Source organism: Lactuca saligna, chromosome 5, assembly GCF_052625555.1.
Source record: "Lactuca saligna cultivar CGN05327 chromosome 5, ASM5262555v1, whole genome shotgun sequence".
NCBI classification, from domain to species: Eukaryota; Viridiplantae; Streptophyta; class Magnoliopsida; order Asterales; family Asteraceae; genus Lactuca; species Lactuca saligna.
In genome coordinates, this window is record NC_136421.1 from 285,930,895 (window position 1) to 285,945,229 (window position 14,335).

General features: G+C 27.9%; 1 protein-coding gene across 1 annotated transcript; it reads left to right on the plus strand.

Moving 5' to 3' along the window:
* LOC145048104 (uncharacterized) lies at nucleotides 1-1,883 on the plus strand. Its single transcript, XM_078996520.1, has 2 exons — nucleotides 1-201; nucleotides 329-1,883. Exon 2 carries the CDS (start codon nucleotides 621-623, stop codon nucleotides 1,701-1,703), a length of 1,083 nt encoding a protein of 360 aa, XP_078852646.1. The 5' UTR covers nucleotides 1-201; nucleotides 329-620; the 3' UTR covers nucleotides 1,704-1,883.
* Nucleotides 1,884-14,335: the final 12,452 nt, after the last annotated feature.

Genomic DNA, 14,335 nt, shown 5'->3' on the forward strand with positions numbered 1-14,335 from the left:
ACGAAAACGACTAACCTTTGGGGGGTATCTCTCTCATATCTTACTTTGAGAATCATCACAATCTCCCGTCTTTCTCAGTCCAGATTGCTGTTCTTCTATTAGATGATTCAATCGATGGCGAGTTCATCTGATATTCTATAACATATTTGTCTCAATCTTTTCTCCTGCCGATGAAAAACTCGCATCTCTGCTTCAATTAAGGTTCTGATCTTTAATTACTGTTTTATTTATCGTTGTACCCGTTTAGAACCCTAACTTTACTTTTGTTGAGTTCAAGGTTTAATTTTTATCACAAAGCTTGCACCTTACATGTCCTGTTTCTTGATAGCTTCTTGATACCGCGATTAGAAATTTGAGCCATAAAAATCAGGGTTTTCCCTCTTTATACTTCGAAGAGGAATGCTTTCGGCTTGTCGTGATCCAATTTCGTAAGAAGATGGGTTTTAGTACAACAACTGGAGTGCGAAACTAGGGTTCTGTTAGTGTTAAAATCCCTCGGAGATATGTATATGCTGCTGCTACAGTGTCAGATCGTGTTCCCCATATAAAATTCGGATTTAGGGTTTTGACGTTTTCCATCAATCGAGAGGAAATTAGGGTTTCGATTCTATACGGTTTTAATGGGGGATCAATCGCCACAGAACACAATGAATCTTGACCTAAATTTAGGACCTGTCGTTCAACCTTCCCCAGATGATGAACCACATGCTATGAGCTTTGAAGATTGGCTACTCGGGTCTATGAGGGAAGTGGTTTCTAATCGCCCTATGGGTAGGCAGCGATTGCGATCAGTTTGGAGACATATGCCTGTTTCCATGGAAGCTAGAAACACCTCTCTAGGGTTAACAGGTGATGATGACGAACAACACCCTCAAGATACAATCAAAACAAACGAAAATGGTGATAAGTACTTAGAAAACGAGGCTATAAGAAACACAAACCTTGAAAACAACAATGGAAACGAATGTAGCTTTTTTGATTGTAACATATGTTTGGATTTAGCAAGTGAGCCTGTAGTCACTTGTTGTGGACACCTTTTCTGTTGGCCATGTCTTTACAGATGGCTATTTGTTCATTCCGATTCAAAAGAATGTCCAATTTGCAAAGGAGAAGTCACAATGAAAACCATAACTCCAATTTATAGCCGTGGAAATCGAACACGTGTAAACAAAGAAACCATCGATTCAAATCTCAAGATTCCAAATCGACCACAAGCTAACAGAATAGAAAGCTGGAGACAAGCAATTCAAAGAAACACACTCAATCTCCCAATGTTTGAAATGATTCGAAGGCTCGATAATCGATTCGAATTAACTTCCGATAACACACAAGAACCTTCAAATCATTCATTGTTAAATAGAATCTTCACTTCAAGAGGGATGCGAAGGGGTTTAGATCCCGTAACTGCCGCCCCGGAACATGCCACCGTGGACCCGCACCCACACCCGCCACGTGGCGCCGGTTTGAATTCTGTTGAGGGTTTTGTTGAATTGTATGAGAGGAATCTTGAACAGATTCCATTAATGGAAGATAGACATTCGATGTCGAGTATTGCTGCTGTGATGCAATCTGAAAGTCAGACTGAAACGGATTCTAGGGTTTCTGTTTCAACGAGTTCAAGAAGAAGATGTGAATCATCAAGTTCTAGGGTTGAAGATGTTAATAGTGGAGAGTCTCGTTCTAGGAGGAGGAGATTGCAGTGAAATGAAAAAAGGGTTTTTTTCAATACTTTGAACGTCTTTGACTTTGAATGAGTGGGTTTTGAATCTATGTTAAAATATTTGTTTTTAACTTTTTTTGTTTTTTTTATATTTGTTTTGTGCAATTTGATGCTTAAAAACAATTTACTCTTTCTGCAATTAGATGGTCATATTCTTGTGCTTTGAGTTGTGTTGGAATGGTGTTAATGTTTTTATGTATAGTTATGAGTATTAGTTTTCTCGTGATATGATATTAAAGTTTTTATTTGAGTTCTTTAGTGTAAGAATTGCGACATTGGTTAGTTGGTGTTTTTAGTACTTGTGGTTTGTGTTTGAGGTCCATGAATATGGATTATTCCAAACCTTATTTTATGTATAGTGGAGTATGGCTTTGTGTTAGAGCATAAAGTTATTAAAAGTATTTAAATATTGTTTTTAATTAATTACAACGTGAAAACTTAAAACGTGTTATTCCAAACCATTTAAAATTGACTATTGAATAAATTCCGACAACACTTTTTTAGCTTTATAAAAAATCAATATTTTATTGGACTTAATAGAAATTGGATTGAATCTTGACGCTATGAGAATCTGGGAGTCTGTCTCAAAGATATTTAAATGTTTGCAGCGGACAATATAAAAAAGAGACTTTTTTTTTAATATATAGGCTATTTAAATAAACTAAAATACTAAAATAAACTAAAGTTTAAATAAATTGTTCTTTTTAATTTCAAAATAATTTTTTTTAATATTTTTATGATTTTGTTATAAATAATTAACAAATCTAAATCAATTTTTATCTAAATCAATTTTTATGTATTATTGTATAAAAATAAAAATAAAAACGATACGAATTAACGTATATTTTTAATAAAAACCAACAATTTTGATCGTAAGGTTATACATATACATTGTATTTATGAATCAAAGAATTTAATACATAAATGGAAGAAAATAAGCTTCGATTTCTCAATTAAATTAATTAAAAACGTAACGTAAATATTTTTCCAAAAAATTGAAAATATTGTATTAAATAATGTTTTATAAAATTTGGCATAAAAAATATAATAATTTATTATGATGTTTATATTTATAAAAACAACTTCAGCGACCTTTATTGTAATAAATATTTATTTATAAATTTGTCAAAAATATCATGTTTGTGTTGTCGAACCATTTTTTAATGTATTGTAACTTTTTTTTTCAAATTGTTTATCATTAATAAAGTTTGAATAAATATAAATTAAAAAAACTAATATATATATATATATATATATATATATATATATATATATATATATATATAGAGAGAGAGAGAGAGAGAGACAGGTAAGTTCAGTTGAGAAAATAAAAAAGATTGAGAATTGGGGAATCATTCTCATTCAATCATTTAATTAGCATATTAGAATAAAATACACGGTGGCAAATTTGTAAATATGATATATTAACCTTCAATCACAGATACCATTTCTTCTTGATCGTTTATATATTCTTCATCAACATCATCTGTTATTAATTCATCTTGATTGTTCCTCTGTGTTCTTCATCAACATCATACAACATCATATGTTCTTCATCAACATCATACGTTTTACTACTTGTTCGCTATCAAAATCACATGTTCTTCATAAAAAAAAGACATCGACACTTCATAAAAACATCAATTCTTCATCAAAAATCTTCGTTTATTCATCAAAATGTTGTGATTCGTCATTAAAAACATTTATTTGTACTACTAAGTGTAACTCGTGATTCAATCTTGTACAGTTTCATTGACATCAAGCAAAATCGTTAAAATAATCCATATTTATCGATATCACATCATTTAGTGATCACAAATCATCGAAACTTCAGCAAAGGAACCTTCGCCAATATCAAACAACATGTAGCAATCAAAAATTCATCAACATAACCATATATTTGAAGATTTTTTTTAAAATCGTTTTTCAAGTTTGAAAAACTTCGTTTTCTATACATTTTTTTTCACAATTTTTTATATAAACCTATTGATTCTTAATCGATTTTGATAGGATTTGATTTGTTTTGTAATTATTGGCTTCAATTGTGAATTTTTTACCATAGTTATATAAGTTAATTTATTTGCACACCAACTGTTCGATGAAATGCATAAACTAAATATATCACGTAATATTCACAAATGAATATGTCTTTATAAGAGAATCAATGTATATCTTTTAAAAACACAGAGCAAATATGTAATTGATATGTGAATAATATATAAAAAAAATATATATTCACATGCGAATACATGTAATATTCACAAATAAATACAAGTAATATTCATAAATGAATACAGGTAATACGTCATTTTAAGGTCCTAAGTAAGTTTGCAATTCATATGTGAATAACATATAAGAATTATATCCGCATATAAACATATGTAATATTCACAAATGAATATATATGTAATAATTAAATGTGAATATATATGTAGTATTCACAAATGAATAAAACTGTTAATAAAACCGAGGATTATAAAATATATAAAATTAAAGATAAAAAACATATTTGATAAGAATATATATTTATTCACATACAACTAATCTTTTTAGGTTAATAAAATAATTATATAAGCATATATATTTTTATTAATGTTATATTCATTTGTGAATAAATGATAACTTTTTTTTTCCAGAAAATTATAAAAATAGAAAAACGTCAATTTGAGGCCCTAAACAGCCTCAAATGGCCGAAAAACACCGTACGTCACGGAGAAGCTGTGAGTTTTTTATAAATCGCACTATTTTACATCAAATATGCGAATTTCGTCCAATTCTGAAACTAAACTTCATTGCGACAAATTGTTTTGATGATGTCACTAAATTTTCATTCCTACTAGTGATGACATTATCATTATTCATATATGAATAAAGTTTAGAAATCATGACGGCATATTTATATTTACTGATGATGTTACTAACTTTAATCCTACTAGTAAAAACATCGTTATTCTAATCTTTTATTTTTATTTATGTGAATAAACTATACATATTGATTTATTTATTTTGTGAATACAACCATTATATATAAAAATAAATAATACACTATAAGAATTGGTTTGTGCATAGTTTTTTTTTGTATAATGTAACAATATTATTTTACATGTATAATCAACATTATACTAAGACAAACAAAATTGTATTGGTTAATGAATATCATTTGCATTTGAATTTAATACGATCAAAATGAAGAATATATTAAATTGTATAAAATTTACACGTGAATATAAAAATATATTGTCTTCGTCAATGATATCTTCTCAATTACGTCAACCAATCGTCAACCACCAAGATATGAATCAACCATTGATTGAAATGTTATTCTTTTATTGAGTTATAATGATGCCTGAAAAACACGTGAATACACATAAAAATGTTAAAAATATACTTTTAGTTCATAATAATAGCGATTTATCACATTCTAATTATCACATGGTAAATTCACATATGAATGTATAATCATATGTGAATATTATATGATATATGTTTTTTAGATTGTATATTTACATGTAATATTACATGATATATTTACAAATGAATATTACATAGTATATTCACATATGAATATTATATAGTAGATTCATATGTGAATATTATATGGTATATTTACTTGTGAATATTACACATTCTAGTCACATCTAAATATTGCATGATATATATTCATTCATGAATATTACACAGTATATTTATATATGAATAATATATAATATATACACTTGTGAATATGATACAGGATATTCATATTTAAATATTAAACGATGCATTCACTTGTGAATATTTCATAATCTTTTCACTTGTAGGTATTAGATGCTATATTCACTTATGAATATTAGATGATATATTCATATGTGAATATTACACAGTTTATTCACATATGAATATTACACACGATATTAACATATGCATATTACAAGATATATTCACAAATATATATAATTTTTATATGTTATTCACATATGAATAACATATAAAATTATATATATTTTTTTGTGTTTTAATAATCATATATTGATTAAGGTGCGAAAACATATTTATACGTGAATATAACGTGGTCATTTAGTTTATGCATTTCATCAAACAGTTTGAGTGCATACAAATAAACTTTCTTAAAAATGCTAAAAACATGATACTTTGACTATTTAAAACTTACAAAATAGTAGATTGATAGAGAATTATATGAAATTTTTCAAAAAAAAAATGATTTGATGTTTTTCTAACTTTAATTTCGAAGTTTTGTTTGATAATCGATGTTGAATGAATGATATCAAGTGAAACTACTGTTGATTATCGATGATATTGATCTAATGACACCGGGAGTAAAATTAATCGTAGATGTTGAAGATATTCTCGTATTCAAGCATAGTTGAAGGTTGAATTGAAAGAACCAAAAACGATTTTTTTTGATCTACTGTTGAATGATGTTGATGAACGTGTTTTTGATGAAGATGGATGATTGATTAATACTAGATGATGTTGATCGATGATTTAATTGAAGAAATCTGGATGATCGTTGAACGTTGGAGAAGAAATTTGGATGATAAACGATCGAGTATAATGAATTTGAATTGTTATCAAATTATCCACAGTTACATATCTGTGATTGAAGGAGATCATATCATATTTACAAGTTTGTCACCGTATATTTTAAGTTAAGATGCTAATTAAATGATTCCTTTTTTTTCTCAATTGAACCCTCCCCCTCTCTCTCTCTCTTTCTCTCTCTCTCTCTCTCTCTCTCTCTATATATATATATATATATATATATATATATATATATATATATATATATATATGTAAACATTACATTCAAATTACTTTACAAGAGATGTCTAAATTTGATAGGTATCGCCGAATTTTCAAATAATTAAAATTTATAGTAGAATGCTAACTGGTCATGTGAATTTCGGAAATCACTATAATCACATTATTTTACAACCAAAACGGAGGATTAAATTGTGAGATGGATGATTGATTAATACTAGATGATGTTGATCGATGATTTAATTGAAGAAATCTGGATGATCGTTGAACGTTGGAGAAGAAATTTGGATGATAAACGATCGAGTATAATGAATTTGAATTGTTATCAAATTATCCACAGTTACATATCTGTGATCGAAGGATATCATATCATATTTATAAGTTTGTCACCGCATATTTTAAGTTAAGATGCTAATTAAATGATTCCTTTTTTTTTCTCAATTGAACCCTCCTCTCTCTCTCTCTCTCTCTCTCTCTCTCTCTATATATATATATATATATATATATATATATATATATATATATATATATATATATATATATATATATATATATATATATATATATATATATATATATATATATATATATATATATATATATAAACATTACATTCAAATTACTTTACAAGAGATGTTTAAATTTGATAGGTATCACCGAATTTTCAAATAATTAAAATTTATAGTAGAATGGTAATTGGTCATGTGAATTTCGGAAATCACTATAATCACATTATTTTACAACCAAAACGGAGGATTAAATTGTGAGATAAATGAAATTTAAATAAAATTATATTATATTAAATTTAAAAATAAATAATAAAAAATAAAAATAAAAAAAAAAAAAAAAACCTTGGAGTTAAGTCTGATAAATCACCTTCATACAGTTATGTTCATTTGAACTTCTTTAGCTTTATAAAAAATCAATATTTTATTGGGCTTAATAGAAATTGGACTGAATCTTGACGCTATGAGAATCAGGGAGTCTGTCTCAAAGATATTTAAATGTTTGCAGCGGACAATATAAAAAGAAGACTGTTTTTTTAATATCCGGTTATTTAAATAAACTAAAATTTAAATAAATTGTTATTTTTAATATCAAAATGATTTTTTTTAATATTTTTATGATTTTGTTATAAATAATTAACAAATCTAAATCAAATTTTATTTAGATCAACTTTTATGTATTACTGTATAAAAAATAAAAATAAAAATGATACGAATTAACATATATATTTAATAAAAATCAACAATTTTGGTCGTAAGATTATACATAAACATTGTAATTATGAATCAAAGAATTTGATACATAAATGGATGAAAATAAACTTCGATTTTTCAATTAAATCAATTAAAAACGTAACGTAAATATTTTTCCAAAAAATTGAAGATATTGTATTAAATAATGTTTTATAAAATTTGGCATAAAAAATATAATAATTTATTATGATGTTTATATTTATAAAAACAACTTCAACGACCTTTATTGTAACAAATATTTATTTATAATTTTGTCAAAAATATCATGTTTGTGTTATCGAACCTTTTTTTAATGTACTGTAACTTTTTTTTTCAAATTGTTTATCATTAATAAAGTTTGAATAAATATAAATTAAAAAAAAACATATATATATATATATATATATATATATATATATATATATATATATATATATATATATATATATATATATACACACACACATACACTTTACAAGAGAGGTCTAAATTTGATAAGTATCGCCGAATTTTCAAATAATTAAAATTTATAGTAATATATATATATATATATATATATATATATATATATATATATATATATATATTATATATAAAAACCTTATTTTCCTCATGCCTCGTAACTCAATTTCTCCCGCGTAATTTGATGCCACGTAACTTGCCTTATAAACGGCGCCATGGATATAACATCGACTCATAACAACTGACTTCCGTTGCATCGTATCGGCATTCTGCACATGAGATGGGTTTAATGAAGAACAGATGGCGACCAAGAAATTGAACCGTCTTCCACCACCGGTTCTTAATCGTAAGTGTCGATCTACAACTACAATGATCCTAATGAATTTTTTTCTCCCATCTATAAATATCGATCCTCACCCCGGACAACTTCATTTTTTCTTCAATTTCTGAGATTAGGCACTGCAACCAGTAAATGGTTTTTTTCTCTCATCGACAGGTATTGATCCTCACCGGATATTTACAAAAAATTTTTAATAATTTCCGAAATTAGGGATTTTGGTCACTACATTTAGACTCATGTTTTCGTTCTTAATAATGTATTTCGTGTATGTCAGGTTGGATTTTTTTTCTTGCGGTTTTTTGTTGTCATTCAGTGAAAGATTTTATAGGGTACCAATTGAACGGTTTACTTATTGTAACTTATTAAGATTGGGTTGACCTTCTAGAAACGCATTGTTTTTTGCATTATCGAACTTTTAGGGATTCTTTTATGATTCCTTTTTCTTCAAGTTAATTAGGCAAGTAGGATGTGCACACAAATTATTATTATATATTTTTTTTTAAATTAACTTTCCAATTCAAGCAAACAATTGCCTCCTTAAAGTGAGTGATTATGAATCTGTATAACTATTATTGTATTTAGCAGTTTTCCTATCATTGTTTATCTTTCTTTGCTAACAGTATGCTGCATGGAGTTTTATGATGAGCCTAGGAACCATAAAGAGTCATGGTTTACATTCGGAACCATAAAAAGTCATGGTTTACATTGGTTGAAAGGATCTTGTTAGATTTTCTTTCATATATTTATTTATTTATTTAGTATATTGCATTGTTAGTATTACAAGTTCGTATACAGGAACATCAATGTTGTTTTTAGCGGATGAAAATGAATAAAAATATGACTATAATGGGGAATTAGAGATCAGAATTTGTCTCTAGAAGTTGGGTCCTCTATTGTGTTTGTTTAGATAATGGTAAAACTCAAAATATCAGAACTTAAGAAAAAGATGATGGTCAAATTCCTAAAATATCTAATAGATCAAAAGTGGATTTTATTGAAATAAAATTGCTTCAATATACACTCAGGGTTCTACTTCCAAGGAAAACAACAATGGATGACACTAAAACTGTTAATGCTTTTCTCACAAGGCTATTTTGGTGATGTGCTATCATCATTTAAAGTTTGTCTATGCTTTTTGATTAGATATGCATGTTATTAAATTGAATCACTAAGATCGGTAAGTATGATAATGGAAGATTGAGATACCAAACTATAGGACTTTTTATAATTGATTATTTTCTAATAGACATAACTGAGATTTTAAAATCTCATAGGTTTTGGGTTCTTACAAAAAATGTTCAAAGTGTACGAACTTCAGCTTTATTATTTAAAAGATACAATGGTAAAGAAATACAAAGTAACATCCTTTGACGAATGGTCTACATACCTTTCAAGAGATTGGGCAAGTGCACCAGAGATGGATTAAGAAGCTAGGAGTTCGAAGAGGTAAAGTTTTTTTTTTTAAATCTTATGGGTAATTTCCATAAAATAGCAATTTACTTTATTATTTTTACCAATATAGGTAATACACTTACTTTTTTACCCATCAAATCATATCATGGTTCCATATTTTTTTACCGATAATAAAAGTATTATGATAAGAAGCTAAGAGCCTATATAGAGTGATATGATGATCATAGCTGGTGTAAATTTCCCAAGTTTGCTGGTGGTAATATTTTTCCGTGTTCTTAAAATGCTTATAAAATTATGCACTTGCTTATATATTGTACTTTTTTTTCCTGTTCAGGTGTATCTCGATGTGGTAAGAGTTGTACAACGTGAAAACAATTCAAACAAGTTCTCATAATGATCTTTGATGGTGCTTTTATGTCTACTGTTGTAAGTAGTAACAAATTTGATTGTTTTTACTTTTTCTGTTTTTCTTTATTTTAATGAAATATATAATGGAAAAGGTACATTCTCATATGCATTCTGCTCTGAAAGTCTAGAAGGGTATATGGTCATTTGTTGACATTTTCATTGATCATACAACCCTTATGCCTGACATACATCATTTATCCATACTACACTCAATGGGAAAAAAATGCCCTGACTCTTTTGTGTGGATGTGTATATTACAAGATGCATACATTGTTATCGTTAAAAAAGAAAGTCTTGTTTCATACATCACTTACCCTCGATAGAGATAACTTAAAGGATGCACATATAAGACAGAAGGGTAAAATGGTCGATCATTGTATTTCAGGCAGTATGTTGTCGTTCCTTGCAATTTTCTCTTAAGCTAATGGCGATATGTTATTTTTTCCAGGCCCTGTGCTCTTTCTGGTGTATTGAAACCCACATGTGAGGTATCTGGATCATGTTTGCGTACAATTCATTGAAAACTTTCAACTGAATGACATTTATACCCCCTTACAATAGTCTCAAACGAGTTCACTCTTCTGTTGAAGCTATGCAGGTTTGATCAACCACCTCGTGAATAAGTGACAGGAGATGTGACTTGACAGTCTACATGGTTTACCTGAGGTGCAATCAAGTTTTCTATTTTGGATTAGCTACAAAAAATAGCAACCTACTTCCATGATATGCTTATTATAGCATCATACTTCCATTTCTTGACAAATCTATCCGGTTATAGTAATGTCATTCAAATAGAAAGCAATATTGATTGATAAAAGTGGGTGGATTTTTCAAAGCATAAAAGCTACCACCTTCGCTTTCAGATACACTTTCAAGTTTCTACGGTATTTTTTTGTTTCTTGGATATTTTCATATTGATCATTTATATGCATAATGAAATAGGTTTTAGTACATCTTACTTTTACCATTGCATCCCTCATGAAATCATATTCAAACAGTTGAGCTGAAGTTGAAGAACAAGTAGGAAATATATATATATATATATATATATATATATATATATATATATATAGTAGTAAGAAATCTATATATAGGACACCTTTTCTACCATCCTAAATAGAATGGCATAAAACTAATCCACACAAAATAAAATCATGAGAGAATTGTAGATACATAATGGTATGTTTGTCATTCCCTAGGTGTTATGATTTTACTTATAAAAAGTTATTAACATAAAAGAAACTAAATATCATACTCAGAAGTGGTGTTATTTTTTAAGATTAATTTGTTGTACTACAAAACCATTTTGGTGTTTTGAGCATGTATTGCAGATTGTATTAGGAAGAAATGCTTAACACAAGACCAAATATTATAACTACTTTGTTCCTTTCATATTGGTGGAAGAATGTCTATTTTTTTTAAAGAGAAGAGAATGTCTGATTCTTATAACCATGCATTCTGAAAAGTTGAAATACTTTATATCTGCATCATTTTAACTTTCCATAATTGATTTTGTTCAAGCGATCAATTTTTTATAAACAAAAATAAGTTGTGATTTACATTGCTTTAACATATAATTTTCTTTAAAGATAGTGACGATAACTCGAGAATGTAGGCTTTATCCAACCTTTTTTTAGGTGTATAGCAGGAGGATAAGAGCAAGCCTTGAAGTAAGCATCTCTTAACATTACCAATGTATGAGTGGCAACAAACCAGGTCACGAGCAAACCATTAGGGTTAGGAAGAAATTTTGGCCAAAATAGCATTATAATTTGATAACAGTGGCTAAAATAGCATCAAAATCGTAGATTGCTCAGAATACCAATGAACTTCTAGAAATTATCTGAATTTCACTGATCAGAGAGCCAAGATGAATTTGATGGATTTTGAAGATTGTGTTAACTGTGAATCACAACTTTAGAGGTTAAAGATATTGAGATTTTCATAGATCCCACCATATCCGAGTTCCATATTTGTATCAAAATATTTGTGAGACAATCTGGTCTTTTAATATTGTAAAACCATTAGGATGTGTCCAGTATAAGTCTAAGTCTGTAATGCATCTTCAACTTGAGACCATAATATAGATGGTATAAGTTGACTCAATAATGTATGGGCAACAGACACAACCCTTTATTACAGACCATATGTCAAACAAAAGAGAAACACTACCTGAAATGTATAACCCAATATTCATATTAGAACTTCGTAGTTTCATCCTTGCTTTTTAGAATTTTGTATTTTAAAGAATCCTTTCGATGATAACATTTTACCCTAAATTTTGAAAATAGCCAAACTGCCCTTCGTAAGCATGGGATTATAACAATATAATTTCATTTTCTTTTTCTTATTTATGCATTGTATCTTGAAAATCCACCCATTTATAGCATTGTAATTTCACTATTTTGGTTATCAAAATAATATACTTTAAATAACGGTGCAAGAAATATCCAAATTACCTTATGTGGGTCGTGCTTAGCACAAGCCTCAATATTTTCTAGTATATATATATATATATATATATATATATATATATATATATATATATATATATATATATATATATATATATATATATATATATATATATATATACACACACATTATTTTACAAACAGTATTCCACCATCTTTCCGAAGATTTATAGCGATGCATTGAATTATTCTCTTGGTTTATATGTGAAAAAATTACTCTAGCTAGATGAAGTGCTTCATGATGAGATCTCTTTGACTATATATAACTCCTTTTTATCAAATTCCAACTTAAATCCCCAAAAAAAAAATAACAAAACGAGAATTTCATCAAAACTTGACGGCTTAGAATGAAATTTGGCAAGATTTTAATATTTTTTTACATTAAAATAATAATTAATAATATAGTAGAGAGTAAAAGTTTAAAAAGAGAGGCACAATAATCGAATTTGGGTTGACTAGCTATACAAAAAAGAAAGAACTCTTTATGGAATCATATACAACTTACTTTTGAGTTCACAGTTCAAATTCTTTTTGCACGTTATGATACACATAGAACTCATTTCTCTCCAAAAAATTGTGCTTATTTAAGAGGTCATAGAAAAACGAACATGGTTCTTTAGCGCTATCATTGTATAGATGTATGAGAATTCTTGAATAAACAAATGTGTGTGTGAGAGATAGTATTTAAATGTTGCACAAATATGTTTTTTAATTTGTATTTTGGACATCTCGTGAGTCTTGAGTTGGTCATTCACTTATAAATTCTGAGTTCATTTTAATACGGCCCAACTATTTCGGGCTTATATATGGGCTAACATTTCAACAATTTATAAGTTTAATTTATAAGTTTTTATTTGGATACATAAGGATTTGGGACGCAAAAAACATATTCTTTCATATAGATTCTTTCAAAAAAAACCTCTGTATCGCATGGAGATTTTGAGGATCTAAAAACTTCTTATTCTTTATAACCAATCCATTACACATGATTCATTTTTTTAATAATCGGGAAAAAAATGAAAAAATGTTACATTTTTTTTTTTTGATAAAAGATGAAAAAGTAAAAGTAAAAGATAAACCTACATCATTATATCACGATTTCATCATCAAATTGAACTGGACTTGCACAACCAACCATTCTATATGTACTTATTTTACAAATATGAGACTTTGTAATAGATACAAATTGATTTTCTTGTCTCAGATAGCTTTTATATGGTTGGGTCATGTTAAACTTTCAAACGCTCACATTCACAATCTCACTATGTTTCGTATCATTTTTTTGTTATATGATTATAATAAAGAGAAAATACAAGGGTTCTCAATGAAAAATATATAGACAACAAAGAAGAAAGGGGATAAAAATACTAGCTAGACAAAACCCTAATTGGCTAAAGTCTAAAGAGTCCATAAACCAGTCGGCTAATAATATATAGGCTAACATCCCCCCTCAAACTCACAATGCCGCAACAATAAGCATTGAGAGTTTGTCACATAAGAACCGAAACTGAGAAGCCGA

Bases quoted from the DNA above. Each gene is read 5' to 3' on its own strand.
- LOC145048104 (XM_078996520.1), top strand. From the start codon at position 621: ATGGGGGATCAATCGCCACAGAACACAATGAATCTTGACCTAAATTTA.